General features: G+C 43.4%; 1 protein-coding gene across 1 annotated transcript in view; it reads left to right on the top strand.

The window, feature by feature from the left end:
• The window catches only part of BIN3 (bridging integrator 3), a 108,337-nt gene that overhangs the window by 58,857 nt on the left and 22,971 nt on the right, over positions 1-26,509 (top strand). Inside the window, exon 2 of the mRNA XM_082253400.1 lies at positions 17,203-17,248. Coding sequence (XP_082109526.1) covers positions 17,203-17,248 — 46 coding nt within the window. The remainder of the gene's footprint in view (positions 1-17,202; positions 17,249-26,509) is intronic.

Genomic DNA, 26,509 nt, shown 5'->3' with positions numbered 1-26,509 from the left:
ACATGACCTGAGTGTCCATAGCGTTACATGAAGTATCTGCTAAATTCCTGGCCACCATTGTCACTGGAGATTCAGAAGCTAAGCTTGGGGCACTGTCCATGACCCATTGAAGTACTTAACTCTTTCAGCCCACCAGAGATTTGTGTAGCTAAAAGCTATCTCTGGGTAAGCGTGAATGCAGGGGTTAACGAAGCCTTCCTCCGGGGATGATAAAAAGCAGTAATATATCTGTATATTTTCCCTGCAGTAGATTGTGCTTTCCACGAGTCCATCTGGAGATCTGTACTGTAAACAAGCTGTGAGTCAGGCCTTCTAAATATACCGATGCATAGCCAGCCTCTCAAAACTGGTCCAGCCACTGCTGCCATCCTATTGGTTGTGGGAGAGCTGGTTGCCATGTGCATATCTAGCTTTTTTTTTTTTTTTTTTTTTTTTATTATTTTTTCTTTTAATTATCTGCTGCTGCCAGAGAACCCCCAGTGCCAGAACTTTGGCACATAGCGTTGGTGGGGGGAATAAAAGTTGGGTGAGGGAGAATGGGAATGGAGGAGAGGAGAGAGATGATGGTGGCATTATGTGTGACCTGGGCTTCGCGGTCTTCGCCTGTTTGTATGACAATACACCACTCGGTTGTTAGGGTTGTGCTAGGACATCCGCTTATAATGTACAGAAAGAAATAATCCTTTTATTATTGATTGCAGAAACCGTTTGCTGAATACATCACTAATAATGGATCTCTACATTCTTTTATTCAGTTGGATCTGCTGATTAAGATATCAATCGATTTCTATTTTACAATAAACCTGCTGTGCAATGTAATAACAAGATCATGAGCTTTGTACACTGACTCTAAGTATGCTGTACACCCTATACACTGATCATAAACACTGTGCTCTGTATGATGATGAGTATCTCTATACACTGATAATGAGCACTGTGCTCTGTATAATGACACTGAGTATCTCTATACACTGATCATAAACACTGTGCTCCTGTATAATGACACAGAGTATCTCTATACACTGATAATGAGCACTGTGCTCTGTATAATGACACTGAGTATCTCTATACACTGATAATGAGCACTGTGCTCTGTATAATGATGAGTATCTCTATACACTGATAATGAACACTGTGCTCTGTATAATGATGAGTATCTCTATACACTGATAATGAGCACTGTGCTCTGTATAATGATGAGTATCTCTATACACTGATAATGAACACTGTGCTCTGTATAATGATGAGTATCTCTATACACTGATAATGAACACTGTGCTCTGTATAATGATGAGTATCTCTATACACTGATAATAAACACTGTGCTCTGTATGATGATGAGTATCTCTATACACTGATAATGAGCACTGTGCTCTGTATAATGATGAGTATCTCTATACACTGATAATGAGCACTGTGCTCTGTATGATGATGAGTATCTCTATACACTGATAATGAACACTGTGCTCTGTATAATGATGAGTATCTCTATACACTGATAATGAGCACTGTGCTCTGTATAATGACACGGAGTATCTCTATACACTGATCATAAACACTGTGCTCTGTATAATGATGAGTATCTCTATACACTGATAATGAGCACTGTGCTCTGTATAATGACACTGAGTATCTCTATACACTGATAATGAGCACTGTGCTCTGTATAATGACACTGAGTATCTCTATACACTGATAATGAGCAATGTGCTCTGTATGATGATGAGTATCTCTATACACTGATAATGAGCACTGTGCTCTGTATAATGACACTGAGTATCTCTATACACTGATAATGAGCAATGTGCTCTGTATGATGATGAGTATCTCTATACACTGATAATGAACACTGTGCTCTGTATAATGATGAGTATCTCTATACACTGATCATAAACACTGTGCTCTGTATAATGACACTGAGTATCTCTATACACTAATAATGAGCACTGTGCTCTGTATAATAATGATGAGGAGTATCTACACTGATAATGAGCACTGTGCTCTGTATAATGATGATGGGTATCTCTATACACTGATAATGAGCACTGTGCTCTGTATAATGATGAGTGTCTCTATACACTGATAATGAGCACTGTGCTCTGTATGATGATGAGTATCTCTTTACACTGATAATGAGCACTGTGCTCCGTATAATGATGAGTATCTCTATACACTGAAAATGAGCACTGTGCTCTGTATGATGATGAGTATCTCTATACACTGATAATGAACACTGTGCTCTGTATAATGATGAGTATCTCTATACACTGATAATGAGCACTGTGCTCTGTATAATGACACGGAGTATCTCTATACACTGATCATAAACACTGTGCTCTGTATAATGACACGGAGTGTCTCTATACACTGATAATGAGCACTGTGCTCTGTATGATGATGAGTATCTCTATACACTGATAATGAGCACTGTGCTCTGTATAATGATGAGTATCTCTATACACTGATAATGAGCACTGTGCTCTGTATAATGATGAGTATCTCTATACACTGATAATGAGCACTGTGCTCTGTATGATGATGAGTATCTCTTTACACTGATGATGAGCACTGTGCTCCGTATAATGATGAGTATCTCTATACACTGATAATGAGCACTGTGCTCTGTATGATGATGAGTATCTCTATACACTGATAATGAACACTGTGCTCTGTATAATGATGAGTATCTCTATACACTGATAATGAGCACTGTGCTCTGTATAATGACACGGAGTATCTCTATACACTGATCATAAACACTGTGCTCTGTATAATGACACGGAGTGTCTCTATACACTGATAATGAGCACTGTGCTCTGTATGATGATGAGTATCTCTATACACTGATAATGAGCACTGTGCTCTGTATGATGATGAGTATCTCTATACACTGATAATGAGCACTGTGCTCTGTATAATGATGAGTATCTCTATACACTGATAATGAGCACTGTGCTCTGTATAATGATGAGTATCTCTATACACTGATAATGAGCACTGTGCTCTGTATAATGATGAGTATCTCTATACACTGATAATGAACACTGTGCTCTGTATAATGATGAGTATCTCTATACACTGATAATGAGCACTGTGCTCTGTATAATGACACGGAGTATCTCTATACACTGATCATAAACACTGTGCTCTGTATAATGACACGGAGTGTCTCTATACACTGATAATGAGCACTGTGCTCTGTATAATGACACGGAGTGTCTCTATACACTGATAATGAGCACTGTGCTCTGTATGATGATGAGTATCTCTATACACTGATAATGAGCACTGTGCTCTGTATGATGATGAGTATCTCTATACACTGATAATGAGCACTGTGCTCTGTATAATGATGCCAAGTATCTCTATACACTGATAATGAACACTGTGCTCTGTATAATGACACTGAGTATCTCTATACACTGATAATGAGCACTGTGCTCTGTATAATGATGATGAGTATCTCTATACACTGATAATGAGCACTGTGCTCCGTATAATGATGAGTGTCTCTATACACTGATAATGAGCACTGTGCTCTGTATGATGATGAGTATCTCTATACACTGATAATGAGCACTGTGCTCTGTATAATGATGCCAAGTATCTCTATACACTGATAATGAACACTGTGCTCTGTATAATGACACTGAGTATCTCTATACACTGATAATGAGCACTGTGCTCTGTATAATGATGATGAGTATCTCTATACACTGATAATGAGCACTGTGCTCCGTATAATGATGAGTGTCTCTATACACTGATAATGAGCACTGTGCTCTCCTCGCTCTGTCCCTCCTCACTGGGCAGATTAATTTGCTCCCACTGCTGTCAATCAAATTCTATGAGGAGGCAGGGGGGGGATGGGGGTGAGCCACCCGGTCTGTGTTAATAGACACAGACAGGGCGGATAAGGAGCACCCACTGAAGAGGTGGAGCCCAGAAGAGGAGGATCGGGGCTGCTCTGTGCAAAACTATTACACAGAGCAAGTAAGTATAACATGTTCTGTTTTTTTTGTTAAATGGAACCTTTAATATTACTTTAAACACTTGCCGACCGCGCTATAGCCGAATGACGGCTACCGCACAGACAGCTAGTTCTAGGAGACCATCAAATGACGGTGTCCCATGACCCCGTCCGCTGCACGGTGCGCTCTGTGATCAGTGTCTGGAGGACACGCTGATTACAGATCAGGGTGAAGAACCAATCAGTGGCTTCTTCACAATGCGATCAGCTGTGTCCAATCACAGCTGATCACGGATGTAAATGGAAGCAGGTTATCAGCACTCTTTTCCTCATGCTGACAGCAGAGCCGGTTCACATTGAGGCGATCCGACTTCGAGGGGCGACCTGTGAAGACTTCGGCGCGACTTGCAGGGACTTCACATAATGGAAGTCAATGCAAGTCGCTCCCAGGACGCCTCAAAGTAGTACAGGACCCTTTTTCTAAGTCGGAGCGACTTGTGTCGCTCCTATTAGAACGGGTCCTGTGCTAATCAATGGCGAGCGACCGAGTGCGACTTGTCAGGCTGACAAGTCGCGCTAGTCTCAATGGGGTCTGAGGGATGGAGAAGAGATCTGATAAATGGCTTCTCTAAAAGGGACATCTACACTGATAATCAGGGTGCTGATTATCAGTGCAGTCCCTACAGTGCCCACCAGTGCTGCCAATCAGTGTCACCTATCAGTGCAGCCTATCCGGGCCCATTAGTGCAGCCTATTGTGACACATCAGTGAAGGAGAACAATAACTTGTTTGCAGATAGTTATACCAAACTATGAAAATGTTTGTTTTCAGGCTTTGTTCGTTTGTTTAGCAAAAAAATAAAATCCCAGTGGTGATTAAATACCCCCAAAAGAAAGCTCTATTTGTGTAAAAAAATGAAAAAAAAAATGTGTGTGGGTATAGTGTTGCATGACTGCGCAATTGTCATTCAAATTGTGACAGCAGTGAAAGTTGGCTTGGGCAGGAAGGGGGTAAAAGAGCCCGGTAGGCAAGTGGTTAAAAGGTAACAGTTCTTTCCTTGCAGTCAGTTATCCAGGAACTTTTCCTAGGTTATTAAACACATTCACCATCCACTGATGTCCCAGCATTGTGAGAAGAGCAGGCCTAATGTTCATGGTGTGGTCTGCTGGCTGTGAGATGGCTCCTTTCCCCTGTGGTGTGGTGACTTGTATAGAGCCCATGTGTCATACTTCCAGGGGAAAACTCTTCATTAGTGGTTAGACCTCAGTCTCACTTCTTCCTGTTCTCTTCATGCATCTCTCACTCTTCTTCCTGTCCTCTATATCTGTACACTTGTTATCCAAGGTGAGCAGCTCATGTGTTTAGAAGATAGATTTCCAGTTTTATGTGACTTTCCTTGACCCGAGTGACACACGTTACTCTGCAATGTATGTTCTAGCGGATGACTGCATACATTCCCTCCATGAGTTCTATTTGGCTTCAACTCCTCGATTGTGGTAGATTGCCATAAAATGATTGGAGGTTTCCAACTATTCAAATGTCTCTTGATATAAAAGATCATGGTGGGGAAATGTTTTTCACAGTTCTCACTTTGTAGTACGATACAGTGAACAAACCGTGTGAGTCACTAAATTCCCCCAAATATGACATATTTTCTTAAAATAAATGTTTAAAGGGTAACTCCACTTTTGTGGGGGAAAAAAACCAGCAAACAAAGAAAAAACAGTATAGCGTATACAATTGCGACACAAATCATATTATAATGGTTATTAACCACTTCCGGACCGAGCCTATTTCTGACACATGTTTACAAATTAAAATCTGTATTTTTAGCTAGAAAATGACTTAGAACCCCTATATATATTTTTTTGGCAAAGAGAATAAAATGGTGGTCGTTGCAATATTTTTTTGTCACGCGGTATTTGTTCAGCGCTCTTTCAAACACAATTTTTTTTGGAAAAAATAAATTTCATTGCGTTTAAAAAAAAAAACTAAACAGTCAAGTTAGGCCATTTTTTTTGTATATAGTGGAAAATGATGTCACGCCAAGTAAATATATACCTAACAACATGTTACGGTTTAAACGGCGACAAACTATGGTCAATAAAAATCTCCAAAGGCAAAGCTTTAAAAATATTTAACGGTTACCAGTTTAGAGTTACAGTGTAGCTCTTTTTTTTAGAATAAGACCCCGTTCACAATGGGGCGATCCGACTTGCCGGGGCGACCTCACAAGTCGCAGCGCGCAGCTCGCACCGCGACCTCGGAGCGGCCGGCACGGACTTCATAACATTGAAGTCAATGCAGGTCGCTCCTGGTCCCCCCAAAGAAGCTCCGGACCCTTTTTCTAAGTTGGAGCGACTTGTGTCGCTCCTATTAGGACAGGTCCACAGCTTCTCTATGGCAGGCGACCAGGTTGCCTGACAGGTCGCCCCAGTGTGAACGGGGTCTTATTGTTCTCGCTCTGGCGATTGCGACGATACCTCACGTGTGGTTTGAACAGCGCTTTAATTTGCAGGCGCGGCTTCCGTATGTGTTTTCTTTCATGCGTGGGCTATTTATTTTGTTTAATTTTTTAATTTTAGCACAGTTTAAAAAAAAAAAAATAATCTGATCACTTTTATTGCTGTCACAAGCAATGTAAACATCCCTTGTGACAGTATAAGGCAGTGACAGGTACTCTTTATGGAGGGATCGGGGGTCTAAAAGACCCCAAACCCCTCCACTGGACTTCAGTGTATTCAAAATGCCGAAATCTGCATTTTTGAATACTGTCACTTTTTTAAATTCGGTACCTTTGGCCGCCGAGTAACCCGGATGTGACGTCATCACGCTGCTTCCGGGTTACTACATCAGAGACCGATCAAAGCCAAATCCGGCTTTGATCGGTACTCTAACCAGCCAGCGGACGTGCCGCATGGTTGCTCCGGTCTCCCAGTGGGACGGGAGACCCGGGCAGAGCCGCAGAATGGGGGCGTCCCCTCCCACTCATTGGGGTAACGGGACGAGCGGCTCCCGAGCCACATCGGCTATTACCACCTGAAAGCTGATCACCAGCTCAAAAAAATGCTACTGGGATGATGCCTCTAGCTGCAGGCATCACCCCGGTACAACCACTTCTCTGAGCCGACGTAGACCTATGTCGGTTTGTGGGAAGTGGTTTAGAATGACCTTTCCTTTTCAATCTGCAGCTGTTGTAATTTTCTGGAAATGCAATGCAATATGGCTACCTGGAGGTGTTCTGTACACAGAATGTATACTGACCACACCCCAGAAACATAATTTCCTGCTTCTGTGATTGGCTCACCAATTTTCCCAGAAGTCTGCCTAAGATACAAGTCAGATTTCTAGTATCCCCTGCAACAAAAATGTCATTTTTGGTGAGATACTCCCAATAGGAACACGTCTAAAGGGATGCAGGCCCAGCAGATCTCCTCATTAGAGCCCTGCAGCTTTCCTCATTAGAGCCCAGCAGCTTTTCTCATTAGAGCCCTGCAGCTGTCACAGCTGATAGATAATTATGAAACCACTCTCACTGAGCACAGAGTAACAAACAATGATTTCTGCAGAATAACAAAAGGTAGGAATCTGCAATAAAGTTTGTTAAAATCCCTGGAATGTACATAGATCACCCAGAGGGGAATGTTTTTTTTTTCTCAAGAAAAGTGGAGTTATGCTTTAATCAAAAGCCTCCGCCTGAGTTCCAACCAAGCCACGCCCCCACCGCATTTCAGTACTAAGCTCTGTGGGTGGCGTGAAACGCGTTGGGAGCGTGGCTTAATTGGAGCCCGGGCCAAGGCTGTCCTACACCTTCTTAAGCTTCATGTACACATAGCCTATTATGACTGCTGGCCGCAGGAAAACGCAAAACCACAGCGATTTTGCATTTTGTTGCTTGTGGTCAAACCGTTTTGTCCTGGATGCTATTCTTCTGCCCTCAGGAGAGGGAGGTTGAACCTCTCCTAACCACAGCAGCTCCTAAATTATTCTAAAACCCTATGTGTATATTGACGCATGGGTTTTTATGGAGTTGAGTTTAGGAGCTTTAGCAAAAAAAAAAAAAACGCCAAAAGCTCCTAAACTCAAGTTCAATGCACATAAAGCCTTAGGGCTCATGTACACGTGACATCTGAAATCGGAAAACCTTTTCTGAACACTGGAAACTAGAGATCGATCAAATATCGGCAAAGTGGATATATCGAGGCTCGATATGCACTTTCCTCCACATATCGGAATCGTCCTTTTGATTTACCGATATTGCCGATTATTCCAGGAAAGTGCTGTACTGGAGTAATGCCTGCAGCTAGAGGCATCACCCCGGTGTCCATGGCTGATGGTCGGTTGTCTTGTAATGACAACCGATGCGGCTGAGAAGCCGCTTGGCTGTCATTCCAAGGAGCGGGAGGGGACGTCCCTCCCCCCCCCCCTCCCACCGCCTTCCGTGGCTCTCCTGGGTCTCCCGTCCCACTAGGAGACCTGGGCATCCTACCTTCACGACCGCCGTCTGACCAGGTCTCCATTTCTTTGAATTCGGCGCCGCCGAGTACCTGGAAGTGATGTCATGAAATGACATCACTTCCGGGTACTGGTGGCGCTGAATTCAAAAACTTACAGCATTCAAAACAGCCAAACTTGGCGTTTTAAATGCTTTTAATTGGGGTTTGGGGTCTTTTAGACCACCGGATCCCTCCACAACAGTACCTGTAGACAATAAAAAAAAATAAATAAAAATTTAATGTCTGAAAATATCGGCCGATACCGATATCCGATGACCAAAAAATCGGTATCGGCGGTAAAAAAAATTATATCGGTCGATCACTTCTGGAAACCGATGGTGAAAAATGTCAGTTTTACAGCTTTTACATACCATGTTTATGCAAGTTTAGCAGTAGTTATGAGCATTTGATGTAAGAATAATTTTTTAACCGGTTCTCGACCGCCCGCCGCAGTTTTACTGTGGGGGGGGGGGGGGCCTACGTTCTAAGGTAAGTATTTCATAATGTGCTAGTATGCGATGCATACTAGCACATTATGCCATTGTCCTGCAGGGTTTTTCTTTTTTTTTTTTTTGGTGGGGCATACAACCACTTTAAGAGGTTTAGCAGAGATGTGCGACTTCCAGGACTTTTCCCTATTCCATTAGATCCTTTCCTATCAATTTATTAACAAAATAAAGTGTTTTGGCTGGAATTGGGCTTTTATAGGACTGAACCTGTAATTTTGTTCTTCGATTATTACTGCAAATGTTTCTCAAACCTTTACTTCTAATTAAGGCCCCTTTTGGGTCCTTTCACACGGGGCGGACCGTATTTTCCTCCGCTCAGGCACTTTTTTTTTTTTACATGGACACGGATGACACTCTGGAGTGTCCGTTCCGTATGTCCGTTTATCATCCCATCCGTTTGCGGATGATAAACGGAGATAATGCATGTCAATGGGTTTGTGGATGTCAGCGGATGACACCGCTGACATCCGTTTTTGTGTCCAATACGTTTTTCTAAACGGAAGACAAATAGGGTTCTCTTCCGTTCCATGGTCATCGCTGACATCCGCAATCCCATTGACATGCATTATGTCCGTTTTTCATCTGCAATTGGATGAGATGTAAAAGGGACACACGGTCTGCCGGTGTGAAAGGACCCTTTCACACATACGGTCCGTTTGTCTGTTTTTCATTCATCCGTTGACGGATGAAAAACGGACATCAATGCATCTCTATGTAAAAACGGATGACAACGGATGATCATCCGTTACCATCCATTTTCATCCACTTCCGTCAATGTCCGTTTTTTGGAACGGATGAATGCCCTATTTTTCATCCGTCAAAAAAACGGAACGGACGAAAATGGATGTAAATAGATAAAAACGGATGAAAAATTGATGAAAACTGATGAAAAATGGATAAAAAATGGATACATTTTGACTTGACTGAACTGATGAACTGAACGGACTGCATGTGTGAGGGCCTAATACATCTTTTTTTAACAGATCCAGACCTAATCTACAAGATTTCTCCCAGGTATACGAGGGTTCACAAGTAGCGGAGAATGTTTGGGACATAGCAGCTGTCCATTACGTGACAATACATATACAAACCAGCCCAAGGGCTCTTTCACACGGGCGATCCGATCAGATCTGCCTGTCAGTTTTTTAGGCGGATCTGATCGGATCCTCCATGCAGCTCTATGGGGCAGCGGATGTCAGCGGTGACCCCTCCGCTGACACCCGCTGCCATCCGTATCCGATCCTGTCCGTGAAATCCGGACGGATGGAAACCCTATTTTTCCATCCGTCCAGGGATCGGATCGGATGAGAGCGGACAGGCGGTCCGCTCTCATCCGATCCCCCATAGAGAGCAGCGGGAGCTGTGACACCTCCCTCTCCGCACTGCAAGCGGAGACGGAGCTGTCATCCGCCGCCTCAGCTAGGATTGGCGGATCGATCCCTGCTGAGCAGCACGGATCCGCCTACGGAGGCGGACTGTGTGAAAGAGCCCCAATAGTGAAAACATAGCTGTTCTTCCATCCTCAGACAAATTAGTGAGGTCAATGAATGGTTAGATCTAGTGTTTTCTGTAATTCTTTTTTGTTGTTAAAAATGTCTCTTTTTATTTTGTGTGTACTTCCTCTTTAAAGTTGAGTGGAGACCTTAATTATAAGTTGTGTGCTTGCTGAGGCAATCCTTACAACTTATGTAATAATGACTAAGGAGTCTGTAAACAATCTGAACACTCATGAGGAACACACGTAAAGGCCCGTCCAGATGTTTGTGATTAGGAGGCTTCATGACTTTCTAGTCTATTTTTGACTCTGGACTTTTCAGTGATTTATAGCAAGCATGTTCCCCAGTCTGTAAAGGGTTAATGGAGGGATGTAAAGGGTGAATATCTAGATCGTCCATATTTTAGAGTGACAAGTTATTTATGACTTTGTATTTTGAATTTCCCGTGAGTGACGTGGTGCTGTGTCCTCCTGTGCTATAACAATAAACAGGAAGGAGTCCAGGCCGCAGCCTGTGATTACCTGCCCATAATTGCCTGAGCTGTGGGCACAGGCGGAAAGAGGGGGAGAGGAAGCCAGGAATAAGTGATCGGAAGTTTTTGGCCCACTTGTAGCTTCTTCTGTGTGGGGAGGGACAGGGCAACCTGCAGGACACTAGCTAATGTTGGAGCTACAAGTCCCAGCATGTGGCAGCAACTGTAATGTCATGCTGGGGTCAGACTCGGTACTATGAAAGGGCTGGAGAGCCTCAGGCCACCAATCTTAATGTGCGTGGCAGACTGATTCCTGAGACCACTGCTTTTACCAGTTCTTAGTTGTGGTCTCATTTGTTTTGTTTTGTTTTTTTCAGTCTTTTTTTTTTTTCATCCAGTAAGTCTCCATTCACACTGGTACAACTTGTCAGGCGACTTGGTCAGCGTGTCAATTCACGCACCGTCGTGTCCCATAGTGTAGTACAGGACCGGTTCTAATAGGAGCGACACAAGTCGCTCAGACTTAGAAAAAGGTTCCTGTACTACTTCGGGGCGACCTGGAGCGACTTGCATAGACAATTATTTTATGAAGTCCGTGCAAGTCGCGTCGAAGTCGCGGTGCACGCGACTTCACAGGTCGCCCCCTAAGTCGGAGCGACGTAGTGTGGACGGAGTCTAAACCTGCCAGTGAATCTGCTGTTTTTCAATTTCCTTTAACGAGGACAAACACTGACAGGGGTGCTTACAATAATCTGCTTTTATTCTTTATGTAAAACCTTTACCTGAAAAGGAAATCGTTAATTAAATGTTTTTGTTTTTTTTAACAAAAAATGGATCAGGCAGACGATTGTACAGGCCTATTCTATTAGGGAGTGGGTGCCATCCTTCCCTGTCAAGGCGCACTCTACCAGAGCGGCTTTCCGACATCAGGCTTCGGTGGCCCAGGTGTGCAAGGCAGCGACTTGGTCGTCTGTGCACACCTTCTCCAAATTCTACAAACTTGATGTTTTGGCTTCAGCAGATGCCTCATTTGGCTGCAAAGTTCTGTGTGCGGCAGTGCCTTGAGGGTGCCATGGCGTTGGCCGGTTCCTGCCTGCTGGGGTGTTTTCCCCCTTGTTTATTTGCTTTCCTGGGTTGTTGCTCCAGTTGAGCTTTTCTGTTACCCAGAGTTTTTACCTTTCTGTTCAGATAAGGTTCCTTTCTCTGACATGGGTGCTGCGTTGCCTTTGTGATGGTTGCGCTTCCTACCCCTCATGTCTACACTGCTTTGGGACATCCCATTGGTGAAGACGGTATGAGTGGGCGGCGACTGTCGGAGGACGTAAGAGAAAATGTAATTTTTGTAAAATCTTACCGTAAAATTCTTTTCTCTGAGTCCTCTGACAGTCGCCGCCCCCGCCCCTCTTTTGGGGTTCATTTGGACTTTAACTGCTTGGTGCCAAACTGAGTTGGGAATGCTGATAGCAGGGGGGTATTGGACCAGTGGGACAGCCCCCATAGGTGTGTCTATGTAAATTTCTTTGTTTCTAACAAGTCTTATGCCTAGCTTGCTCCTATGGATAAGAGGTCCATACCCATTGGTGAAGACTGTATGAGTTAGCGGCGACTGTCAGAGGACTCAGAGAAAGGAATTTTATTGTAAGATTTTACAAAAATTCAGTTTTTCCATCCATCTGGTGGATCGGATCGGATGAGAACGGACAGGCGGTCCATTTTCATCCGATCTCCCCATAGAGGATAGCGGGGATCTGACTGCTCCGTCTCTGCACACAGAGCGGAGACGGAGCTGTCATCCGCCTGCTCAGCTGGGATCGGCGGATTGAACCCCCGCTGAGCAGAACTGAGTCGGTCGGCGGACAGAATAGGTGTGAAAGGACCCTAACTCCTATTAATAAATCTATTTGCATCAAGCTGATCTTTTCTGTTTTTACACAAAACCACACTAAAAAAGCTGAAATTTTGTATTGAAAGTAAAATATAACACTGTCATTGCCCACACCCTCTCTAAAATGCTGTATATCTGCTTCTCTCTGGCTTCATTGACCTGGAACAAGCAAGCAGACAGTCAAGTTAGAGCTGTTGATCTGCTTATCCATTCCAAGCCAAGTGGCTCAGAATGTGTGGAAGCCATTGGGTTCATGGTATACTTAGAAGAGGTCCACAATGTCAGTACCTGAATGTCTCTCATGACTTCTTTCTGGCTGCTACTCCTGATCATTATGTGCCATATGAGCTGCAGATTGTAACATCTTCTCCCCTTGCTGTGGTCATGAGCGTCAGTTATCAATTTTTCTTTGTTAATATGCTTATATTTGCATGACCTACTTAAAGTGAGTAATGGAAGAAATGTTTTTAGAAAAACAGAGGGAGGCAAAATTTACATTTCTATTCTGATTTTGGCACAATTTTTGCCAATAGGCAACTTGTTAGTGGGCAAGATCTGATCAGTATGACCTCCAGGATTCCTCGGGTCTCTTTCATGTATGTTTTCTGCCAGAAAGAGAGTAAGGGTGATGCCCTTTGACATTCCTGACTACAAGACTGAATACATTTCACTAGTGTGTATGCCTAATGAGCCAGAATTACAGCAGGGGCCTAGCATTGTAAAGTGAAACTCCAACCAAAATTTTTGTTTGTTGCAGTATGATTCCCCTCCTGGTCTTTATTGTAAACTGTGAACCCATGGAGAAGGCTCCTCCTGGCCTTTAGCACTTTAATTCTGATCTGTTAATTGAATGTACAGGCTGCATGCTCGGATATTGGGCTGGTACAAATTAAAAAACCTAAATAATAAAAAAAAAAAAAAAGCATGGGCCCCCCATACCAGATTCTTATCCCAGCATGCATCCTGGCAGAACCCCCAGAATCATACCAGGTCACAAGCCCTCAAAATGGGGGGGGGGGGGGCATGCTTTGGAGCCCTGTCCCAAAGCACGTTGTCCCCCCACAACTTTATTTTTTATTATTTTATTTTTTTAGGGTCCGGCGGTGCAGGGGGTGTCGTGATTGCCAATGCATCTAAACCAGGGGACATTGTTTTTTTTTATTTGTAGGAATTGTTAAACACTGTCTGTCTGTGTTTTTATTTCTTTTTTACATATTTTTAGTAAATGTACCTAATACTTGAGGGGGGCCGAGATGTGGGGGCCCCCTTGATAAAGGGGGCTTCCAGAATCCAATAAGCCCTCCTGCTTGCAGACCCCCACAACTACCGCCCAGGGTTGTTGGGAAGAGGCCCTTTTCCTCATCAACATGGGGACAAGGTGCTGTGGGGTGGGGGGGAAGCACCCACTGCTCCAAAGCCCCTCCCCCACAATGTTGAGGGCATTTGGCCTGGTATGGTTCAGAAAGGGGGGTGCTCCCTCGTCGCCCCCCTCCCTTTTCCTGGCTACATGTTCGGATTAGGGTCTCCCCTCAAAAATCACGGGAGTTCCCCCTCAAAATCTTTACCAGACCTAAGAGTCAAAACTGATCCGATGTGCGATTCATGGAATTTGCATCTGAACCACACCGCAGTGCTCAAAAAACGCAGCGAATTCGCACTGCCGCTGCACCGCACATTTGTGAACCTGCTCCACAGAAAGCTGGTTTGATTCACATGTCACACGAATCATGTGCGGTTCAACATTCATTGAATTCACATATATGTGAACGTACCTGAGGCCTTGTTTACACTTGCGGTTAAGAGCAGTAAAACATGTGGTTAAGCAACATTTTTAGTGCCCCCCCTTCCAAACAGTCCTTCTTGACCTACAAAGGCAATGCATCACAGCAAAAATGATCCCCCTGTCGTCGCGTATGGCAGGCACTACTTCCAGTGAACGCAACCCATTTGACTGAATGGAGCCGTGCCGCACCTGTCTCAAACCATCAAGCAATGGTGGTTTTGTATTTTTAGCGGTTAAAACGGGTGGGGAGGAGTTTACCTAACGCATCCTCCTCACCTTTCAAACGTCTTCTAAAATGCGATCTTCTGCAGATCCCTATACAAAGAGGATTCCCCTTTTGGAGTGGGACTGTAAATGCCACTAGACACTGTGTATTGTACAAAAATAACTTTATTGAAATTACAAATATTGAACAAACAAAAAAACAAAAAATATAACAACAGTCATAAACACATACAGGGCATTAAAATATGCATGCATTTGACAGACCATGTACCGAACCACATTGAGGACGCTCAGGTGCACAAGGCGATCATGGAACCGGAAACGACTCTACGCGTTTCGGGCATAGAGAAAGCCCTTCCTCAGGGGTCACCCAAAGTTACCAGATAAAGCACCTAGTATGTCCTTTGCGTCCAACCAATTGATTGGACCGGTCTGTCGAGTTAAAAACGGTATTGCTACCGTGTGGAGGGATGCCCAAGTTCCCACAGGCCCGTTCAGGGCTAAGAATCCGTGAGAGCGTAAAAATATTATAGTGGCTGCCCAGAGGGACCGACAGGGCACCACGATGACCGGAAAGTGTATGGCTCAATATGGACCACTCCCATGAAAAGGGATATGTTCACGTATCGAACCTGTAATATATGGGGTGAATGAGACCACAGAGGGTCATATGAAGTAAAAGTAGTAATAGTCCCGTATTAACAGGGTCACAACATGTGATTATCTGTCCCTAGGTTTCTATGGGCTTGGCATCCTCTGCAGATCCCTCTTCAGAGAGTGAATTTACTATACAGGAGGCCATATATTTTTTGAGAGTTGAGCTTGTAGATTGAATGAAACCGTTCTAGTCATGGGGGCTCCCAATTGCTTCTGTAAAGAATCTGGTTTTACAGTGTTATGGTTTTATCTCCTTTGCAGTTTCACTTTCAGGATCTCTTTATAGAATTTCCCAACTGTTCTTATGACTGTCAATTGATGTGTATGTGTGTATACATCTTTCCAGCTTCCTATGTAAATTAGTTTGTACGCAAATATGAGCTAATGGAAACCCAGTCTGATCTGTTCCACTTGAAATGTACAGTCCAAACAAAAAAACAGAAGTGTGGTTTAATTATAGCTTATCAGTCTGTTCTTATATTTATCTTCTTCTTTGAATTCTTTATCACTCAGCTTTTTCACTCTGTGTGTTTATACTGTTTTATGCTCTAGGAAAGCTGGGACAAGAGTTTGTGTGTGTAGGTATATATACACAGTACTGTGCAAAAGTTTTAAGGTGTGAAGATATTCTGATAAGTAGGAATGCTTTCTAAAATATATATTTTTATTGTTTCTTTTTATTAATTTACAAAATGCAAAGTGAACGAACAAAAGAAAAATCAAAATCAACTATTTTGGTCTGACTACCATTTTGGCTTTAAACCAGCATCAATTCTTAAGCCCCGTACACACGTACTGATCGTCGGCCGAACGATCGGCCGTCTTTTGTCCAGGGCTGTCGTGTCTGTTGAAAACTGCAAAAGACTGCACACTAAGTTTGTCGGCCAACAACAGCCGACTGCAGAAGTGATGTCATGTGATGGTTAACTTTCCTTGTCTTTTTTCTTTTCTGAGCATGCCCAGTCTTTCTAATCTGCTGTCTGTCGGCCGAAATCTGTACTGACTGGCGAACAATCGGCCGTTCTGGTGACGGCCAACAAATATTTTAAAGTTTGCACGACAGATTCTGTTCGGCCGAAAATGCGCTGTCGGAAGCATCATACTAACAAGCCTACAATCGGCCGATCGCTCGGCGGCCGAATATTTACGGCCGACAATCGGGACGGGTGTACGGGCCTTTACACTTGCACACTGTGTACACTTGCACAAAGTCAGGGATTTTGTAGGATTAGAGTCGGTTGTGTGATTAACCAATATATAATGCAGGTGCTACTGATCTTCAACTTTATAAATAGGTTGAAACACCGACAATAACTAAAACAGAAACATCGGTGTAGGGGGGCTTAAAACTGGGTGAGGAACAGCCAAACTCTACTACTAAGGTGAGATTGTGGAAGAGGGTTTCATGTCACAGGTCATACACCATGCCAAGACTGAGCACAGCAAAAGGACACATGGTAGTTCTACTGCATGGTCTCTCCTAGGCAAAGTTTTCAAAGCAGACTGGAATTTCAGGATGTACTGTTCCAGCTCTTTTGAAGATGCACAAAGAAACGCGCAGAGTTGGGGAGCATAGACGCAGTGGTTAAAATGTAGTACAGTTTTACGGTAGTTTATTTAAGATTTATTTTGGTTGGTTTTGGATTTACAATACATGTTCTTCTGGATACGTGTATGGATGCTAATCTATTTTCTTTTTTCTTTTTTAGGAACCCTTTTAAAGCCGGACCAAAAAAACAGATTGTCCCAAAAACAGTAAGTAAAAAAAATGGTCTCAGATCAGGGGCTGACTGGCAACTTTCGGCCCAGGGGCAAGTACAAACCAGAGGCCCATGGTGCAGCGACTCAGCCCCCCTCCCACTCTCCCTCTTCCTGCCCTCATCCTGACCCCTATTCCAGACTAAAGCTCCGCTCCAGATACTCTCTACTCACCGGGTTCCCGACCTGGCCAGCAGGGGTAGTTGGAGGATCTGGGCTGGCTGGGGGAAGAGAGCCTCCAGTGGGGCAGGGAACTGGCCTCTGCTTAGACACAGTTTACACCATTGATGGTGGGGGGGGGGGGGGGGGGTCTGCGCTCTGTCCTTGTCTTCATCCTGCACTCAGTAGGTCAGAAGTGGGGACTTTTTAGTTCTCATCACCAGTAATCCTTTCAGCATGTCTGTGGCAGAAGCAGTGCAGCCTTTTAACGGGGGAGCAGAGCGGCCCAGGGGGCAATTTCCCCCCTGCCCCCTGGCCCAGTCCTTCCCTGTCTCAGGTTAACAAAGAAAACCATTCATTGCAGCCACAGGTCCACAGATCCCTGGGTCACTAAAGATGTATTAAAAAAAAGAAAAAAGCTGGTAGAGAAAAAAGGGCTAGTCACAATTATTAACGAAAAAAGTGTAAATACCGCGCTAAAGCTACCTGCACTAAACAACTGAAAATAAAAGTTGTAAAAATAAAGTAGATAAATAATATGTACAGAACTGAATTATAATACGTGAACTAAGAACATTCACAAACAATACTTGGTGATTAATCATATAAGCAGATCACATGGCAATGATAAGAGTCCCATAAAGTGTTATGTAGACACATAAGTGAAAGGTGAAAATAAAGTCCCATATAAACGAATATATATAGAGCATTGTAGATCCCAAAAGTGAAGGATTGATCCAGCAATGGTAAAGATGGTCAGTAAAGTGTTCAGATCCCGTCACCAAATGGAACAAATAAAATGGGCGCTCACCATATAGTATGGACCTATAATGCCGTATGACACTTCATTTCAAACACGCTTCACAGATAAACTCCCGGATTCCTCTTTAGAGTAGATAACCTTGGATGTTTTTTCAGGGCTCACACTGAGTGGAGGAAGGGTGAATCCCTCATTCACCATGTTGCATGCAAATAAGCCAAAAGAAAAGGCACATAGTGTAAAACTGCTTAAAAGGAATTTTATCATGAAGCAGATATGCACTTACAGACATCCAAAGGTAAACCAGCAATATTGCAATCAAGACAAGCGGTCTACAGTTAGAATCTGACGCGTTTCGTCTTAGTAGACATTCTCAAAGGATATTGCTAAAAGATCTAGAGGAATCACTCTTATTTATAAGCCCCCAGAGAGGTAAAATCGTATTCCACCTGTGTTTAAGCTGCCTCTTACAGCCATAGCACCCAAAATGGCAGCGGCGTGCGTTCCAAGCCTTACTATGGCTAGAACCAGACGCCCCGACGTCACTTCCGGTTCACGCCCAAAGTGAGGTAGCACTCGTTCTGCCAAAAGGATATGGAGAGATCCACAGTGCATTCAAGTTGCTCAAATTACACAGGAAAATAAGGATCAGATTTAGGAGCATCTCATAGCGGGCATACATTAAAATAATTTTATATAAAACAACGTAAAACATGATTATTGATGGCCGCCACGTCACTTCCGGATTACCCAGGAGCATTGACATACCCGGAAGGTAAACAAGCCACACTGATATCACCTAGACAGCAACTGTAAAGCCTATTATAGGTACCATAGAAATCATAATACATTTTGGGGTATATTATGAATAATATCAACCAAAAGAAATACTTAAAATTCTTAAAATGCATAAAATAGAATATATAAACAAAACACATATACACAGACCAAAAATAAAATGGCCAAATGTATATGGGCTATTGTAGTGAGCTCAATATGCCAATATAAATTTTACCGGAGAAATATGTAAGTATGAAATCTAATATATACCTCAAAAATTACATATAAAAATAAGAAATAATGATAAATTGTGTAAGACCATAAAAAATAATAAACATGAACAAAAATTGTAAAAAAAGTAACGTCACACGGAAGAACATGGTGAAGACCTATGCAGCATTATTTATCTAGTCACAATTATTTCCTGTGTTCTCCTTGCAGATTATCTTTTCATAATCCCGACTTGCCACATCTTGTTCTGTACTGTGCCCCTCTTTTGAGGCGGCCATGGTAGAGGCAGGGCTTTGCTTCCTTATGTCAGAACAAGGAGAACAGTGAGCAGCAGAGTAACAGCATCACCAAATCTCACTCCAAATCTCCTAAGACGAGCAGTAAGAGGTAGCAAAAGCCTGAGGGCCAGATCATTCTGTGCGCATTTCCTGCACCGCGTTCAAACCGCACTGCATTTGCCACCGGATGTCAATGTTAACGATACCCTAAAAGCAGGTCGCAAATACAGTGCAAATGCCTGCCCAGGGTCACGTGCGCTGTACAGTTGCTCTGCATTTTATGAAGTGCATGCACTTTTTGGCTGCAGTCTGGCACAATTTCAGTTCATTCAAATGAATGGGCTGTAATTGCATGGCACTAGGATCTCATGTAAATCACACAGGAAAGCACAGCGTGTTCCAGTGCAATTCATGGTGTGAACCAGCCCTTAGATTCCACACTAGGAATTTAAAAACAAAACAATTTCCAGGGTACTGCTTGGGCACATTTTAATATTTTTAGATGTCCCCTATAACATAGCAAATTTCCTCTGTTCAAGTGGTTGTAAAGCCTAAACATTTTTTACCTTAATGCATTCCTTGCATTCAGGTAAAAAAAAAAATGTTTAGGCTTCAGCATCACCACCCCCCTTTTACTTACCTGAGCCCTAATTGGATCCAGCGCTGTGCATGTCTGCAGCTCATCGCTCCCTTCACTTCTGGGTCTTGCTGGCTTTGCTGGGGTATTGGGAGTCATTGGTTCCCAGTGCTGTCCATCAAAGCCATTGATGAGGGAGCAGGGGGCGGGGCCAAGTCTTGCCGACTATGTCAATGGACACAGCACACACACAAACCTTTTCCCATGGAGGCACTGTACAGAGAGGAGGGGCCAGGAACACCAGCGGGGAAACCGAGAAGAGGAGGTCCACGGCCGCTCTGTGCGATTCCACTGCACAGAGCAGGTAAGTATAAGTAAGGTGTTTTTTTTTTTTTTTTTTTTTTTTTTTTACCTTTTTACAATCTCTTTAAAGCGGCAGTAAACAGCTGTTTTTTTTTTTTTTTTGTTTCTTTGCATCATATACTAGCACATTATGTGAAACTTACCTTAGAACGAAGCTCTCCAGCAGCACGCTGTCACCGCTGAAGGCACTTCCATCTTTACCCAGTCTTCCTTCCAGGTTCATGGACTCCGGCTGTGTGAGGGCCGGAGCCACAATGACGTCATTACTGCGCATGCTCGCGGGAGCCGCTGTTTGCAGAACAGGACAGTGGTATGCCGTTCCTTCAGAGCGCATGCGCCAGTGACATCACCGGTTGCATCTACAGTAAATATCTCCTAAACGGTGCATATTTAGGGGATATTTACAGTACCTATAGGTAAGCCTTAATATAGGCTTACCTATAGGTAAAATTTTATTCCCACTTTAAGGTCAGTTCCACTTTCTGACCTTGTTTACACTTGTGGTTATAGGTGGTAAAAATGTGCGGTTGAACCACATTTTATCGCTCCCCTCTTAAAGCCTAACTCCAGGTTTGATCAAAATGGCCCAAATTAACTATTTCCTCAGCCAAGGTATGTCTTTAACCACTCGCAAAGCGCTCACCTTGTATTTACGTTGGTACTTTGATGTTACTTTTTAAATGGCGGGCAGTCCGTTTTAACATAAGGGTGGTCCCAGCGGCGGACTCACCGCGGAATCGCCTATATGGGCGGCAGGAGAGAGGCGCCACCTCTCCCCCTCCTGCTGCTTCCCGGATGTTTTCCCCGCTTACCGTAGCCGTCGGTGGAGGGGGAAACGATCCAGTCCGCTGTCCTCTCAGGCAGGAAGTCAAGTGAGGGCAAGATGGCCCTCACTCGACTCTGTGGCCTTGGAGGGCCTGAGCAACGTCATACGAATTTAAAGAGCCCATTTTTTTCATCATGGGGAAAAAAAATTACTTTTTTTTTTCTTTTTTAGTATAGATGTGAGATCTGAGGTCTTTTTGACCCCATATCTCACATTAAAGAGGTCCTGTCATGCTTATTTTTTATTTCAAGGGATGTTTACATTCCTTGTAATAGGAATATAAGTAAACAAAATCTTTTTTTTAAAAGGGAAGTAAAAAATAAAAGATAAAATAAATAGGAAAATAAAAAAATTAAAACATTCCGTCCCCGTTAGCTCACCCGCACAAGCGAACACATATGCAAGTCGCGCCCACATATGTAAACGGTGTTAAAACCACACATGCGAGGTATCGCTGCGATCGTTAGAGCGAGAGCCATAATTTAAGCTCCTCTGTAACTCTAAACTGGTAACCTGTAGACATTTTTTAAATGTCATCTATGGGGATTTTTAAGTACCAATGTTTGTCGCCATTCCACGAGCGTCCGCAATTTTGAAGCATGACATGTTGGGTATCTATTTACTCGGCGTACCATTATCTTTCACATTATAGAAAAAAATTGGGCTAACTTTACTGTTTTCTTATTTTTTTTATTCAAAATAGTATATTTTTCCCGGACAAATTGCGTTTGTAAGACCGTTGTGCAATTACGGTGTGATAAAAAATATTGCTATGATCTCTATTTTATTCTGCAGGGTCTCTGCTAAAAAAATATTTATAATGTTTCGGGGGGGTTCTAATTTTGTAGCAAAAAAAAACTGATTTTAAATTGTAAACAAGTGTCAGAAAAAGGCCCGGTCCAGAAGTGGTTAAATGGCATGGCAGACAAGTGGTTAAATTAAGCTCATGGCTGATGCTGCAGTTGTGAGATTGGTACCGGCTTTAAGCCCTCGTTCACATTGAACGCGATTTTATCTGAAATAGCTTGGTTTCAAAGCCGCATTTCCGTGCGTCTTGAAAGACATCTGTGCGGTTTCATGCACAGATGTCTATTGAAGTTGCACCCGAAATCGCCAAAAGTAGTGCAAAAGAACTACTGTTGCAAATTGGTGCGGTGCCGCAAAGTCCACGTCACTCCAATTGGAACGGCAATAGGCTGCGATTTCTCATGCAATTTGACCTGTCAAATTGCTCCAATGTGAACTAAGGCTAAGAGCCAGCAAAGGGCTTTCTGATAAAAGTTTCTAGCGAAATCTAGAGCCACCGATCACTTTTATAGCGCTGTCAAAGTGTGCTGAACCAACCAACCAACCATAAATTCCAGGGTCAGAGCTGTCCTTCCTCAACCCCAATGTCTCCATAAAGAGTACCTGTGGCCTTGCCATGCTATCATATGGGGGGGCCTGTTGGTCACCTTGTGATAGCTATAAGGTTAAGGTTCCTTTCACACTTGTGCAACTTCAAAGTCGCAAAATTTTACAGCGATTTTGACGTGACTTTGTTGCCGCAATTTTGATGCGAGTTTCACTGGGCTTATGTCTTTTTCTCAAAACACATCAAAATCATGCCAAAAGTACTGCAGGCACTACTTTGAAGTCGCACATATGTGAATGGGGCTCATTGGAAATAATGAACGACTTGTAATGCGATTTTTGCAGTCCCAAATCACATGACAAGTCGCACAAGAGTGAAAGGGGCCTAAAGAAAAAAATATCTAAAATAAATAAAAATCAACATTTTTTTTTTTTTTAGCATCTTTATCACCCCCCATACGCACCTCCTATAAAAAGCACATGACTGAACTATTTTAAAGCGTAAGAAATCTGTAGTTAGGCTTTAAGCTGCAAAGTCAGCGGACAAGGATTTACACTTGCCGCAGTCGCAGCGTTTTCAATTGCGCGCAGCACAAAATCTCCTGTTCAACTGAATGAGGCTTCACCTTATCTACCCGCAACAGTGTGCAGTGCCTGTGGTTTTGGCGCCTTGATGACGACATTATGCCTCCTCACTGCCTGTCAAACTCCCTCTGAAAAATGATCCACCTTTGGTTGCACTTCAGAGGGTGACACCAGTGTAAACAAGCCCGATAGATCATCTAATTTTCCCCAAATTTGTTTTCTCACTTTTAGGCCCCTTTCACAGTAGTGCAACTTTGTCCTGCGACTTGGGACTGCAAAGTCGCATGACAAGTCCTACTCCATGATTTCCAATGAGTACTGTGCATATCTGTGCGACTTCAAGTCGCAACAACTTCAAAGTAGTCCCTGCACTAATTTGGGTTGATTTTAATACGTTTTGAGGTCCACAGACCTAGGCATTGCTTCAAGTCCAGTCAAAATCACGGTAAAATCGTGCGACTTTTAGGTCGCATAAGTGTGAAAGGGGCCTTAAACCTGTTTTCTGCCTCGTGCTACTCATTTATTGCAAGCAATCCTTGAACTCCTAATTTACTGGGATTTATTATTCATACATGTGTTTATTTGTCTGTGCAATAAGCAACTGCTGCCTGATGGTTTTAGCTGCGGTTCCTCAGACCGCGTTTTGCTGTGTGAGCTGCATGCCTACTCTCCGCTATGCAGTGTGGGAAGCTGATGATGTGTGTTTTGGGATCTTGCTCCCATATTTTACAAAGCCTGCATTGTGTGTGACTGTGTACCTCTGCACCCACAGGATTAGCATAAATTCCACCTTGTTTTACAAAGAGTGGGCGGGAACAGCTATGACATCATGGACTTCTGAAAGCAGCTTCATTCGTACCTGTCATTGCAATGATCTGCTTTCCATAGCCCAAGTGTCAGGGACTGGAAGAAACCAGGGGAAGGGCTCAGTCATGGAAAATGGATATTCTGTAATTTCCTAACTAAAACACATGCAAGATTTCTATTATATAGATGTCAATACATGTTTAAAATGAATTGTCGCAGGCTTGACAGACTCTACCCAAAGGAACTACATTAAAAAGATAAACTTCAGGCAAACCGCTAAATAAAAAGATTAAATATATACAGTCATGTGAAAAAGGAAGTCCATCCCATGGAAACTGTTGACTTTTTTAATATATTTGCTTTTTTAATATATTTGAACATGCAATATTAGATCTTGATTCATATAGTGCCCACATAAAGAATCCCAATAAGCGTATATTGATTGGTTTGCATGAATGTTATAGCATCTATAAATAATGGTATATATACTGGAATTTATTTTTATACTAGTAATGACAGCGATCAGCAAGTTGTAGTGATAATGGGGCGGGGTAATCTGACACTAACTGACGCTGGAGGGAACTGACTAAATGCCACTGACATCACCAGTGACACTAATACAGTGATTCAGTGCTAATACTATATACTGTCACTTACTAATGACACTGGCTAGGAAGGGGTTAACATTTAGGGGCAATGAATGGGTTAACTGTGTGCCTAACAATGTGTAATGTTTTTACTGAGCGATGTGCCGCCTTTGCAGAAAGAAAAAAACGGCACATTGCTGCTGACTGTAGAGTCCTGTGTTCTTTACCAACACAGAGCTCACTTCTGTCATTCGCTTAGCTGATAAATCATTGGCCGAGACCTGCTAATTGGCTTATGCTGTAGGAAATGACAGCACAGCCAGAGCGGCGGGTACCCATACGCTCCCTATCCGGAAATACTGGTTCACAAATCAAAGCACAGCAGGGCCGCTCTGCCACAGTAAATCTGCAGCAGGCAGTTTGCAAGCGGTTAAAATTCAAACATATATGGTCTGGTGTTCTCTTTGCTGTTGACATGTACGGTATCCTCATGCCAGGATCAAGAGTTTTTTAAAGCCCCCAGAAAGAAAGGTGTAGATATCTAGGAGTCTGACAAGTTCACTATATAAGGACTGTAATCTGAAAGTGCCATAGATTTCAGACAACTGCTCGTTTGTCCAGAACTGGCCAGCCCAGAAAATGAATCTCAAGAGTTGACCCTTTGATGTTAACTATTGCAATAGTTGTGGCCAAAGTGCATGCATCTAAAATTGGAAAGAGACTGCACCAATTTCACCTGCGTGAGAGGTATAGTAAGAAAAAGTATTTGCTGCCCAAAAAAAAAAAAAAATTAAAGTGATTGTAAACTTCAGACATAACATGAACAAAACTGAGTGTGTAAGGGTCAGGACAGGGTAATGCACAGAGTGTAAGTGTTAGGTGAGGGTAATGCACAGAGTGTAAGTGTCAGGAAAGGGTAATGCACAGAGTGTAAGGGCCGGAGAGGGTAGTGCACAGAGTGTAAGGGCCGGAGAGGGTAGTGCACAGAGTGTAAGGGTCAGGAGAGGGTAGTGCACAGAGTGTAAGGGCCAGGAGAGGGTAATGCACAGAGTGTAAGTGTCAGGAGAGGGTAGTGCACAGAGTGTAAGGGTCAGGACAGGGTAGTGCACAGAGTGTAAGGGTCAGGACAGGGTAATGCACAGAGTGTAAGTGTTAGGTGAGGGTAATGCACAGAGTGTAAGTGTCAGGAGAGGGTAATGCACAGAGTGTAAGTGTCAGGAGAGGGTAATGCACAGAGTGTAAGTGTCAGGAGAGGGTAATGCACAGAGTGTAAGTGTCAGGAGAGGGTAATGCACAGAGTGTAAGTGTCAGGAGAGGGTAATGCACAGAGTGTAAGGGTCAGGAGAGGGTAATGCACAGAGTGTAAGTTTTAGGAGAGGGTAATGCACAGAGTGTAAGGGTCAGGAGAGGGTAATGCACAGAGTGTAAGGGTCAGGAGAGGGTAATGCACAGAGTGTAAGTGTCAGGAGAGGGTAGTGCACAGAGTGTTAGGGTCAGGAGAGGGTAGTGCACAGAGTGTAAGGGTCAGGAGAGGGTAATGCACAGAGTGTAAGGGTCAGGAGAGGGTAGTGCACAGAGTGTAAGGGTCAGGAGAGGGTAATGCACAGAGTGTAAGGGTCAGGAGAGGGTAATGCACAGAGTGTAAGGGTCAGGAGAGGGTAGTGCACAGAGTGTAAGGGTCAGGAGAGGGTAATGCACAGGGTTTAAGGGTCAGGAGAGGGTAGTGCACAGAGTGTAAGGGTCAGGAGAGGGTAGTGCACAGAGTGTAAGGGTCAGGAGAAGGTAGTGCACAGAGTGTAAGGGTCAGGAGAGGTTAATGCACAGAGTGTAAGGGTCAGGAGAGAGTAATGCACAGAGTGTAAGGGTCAGGAGAGGGTAATGCACAGAGTGTAAGGGTCAGGAGAGGGTAGTGCACAGAGTGTAAGGGTCAGGAGAGGGTAATGCACAGGGTG

This window comes from Pelophylax lessonae (genome assembly GCF_965119305.1).
Source record: "Pelophylax lessonae genome assembly, chromosome: 4".
Classification (NCBI taxonomy): Eukaryota; Metazoa; Chordata; class Amphibia; order Anura; family Ranidae; genus Pelophylax; species Pelophylax lessonae.
This window is presented reverse-complemented; position numbering and strand designations above follow the sequence as displayed.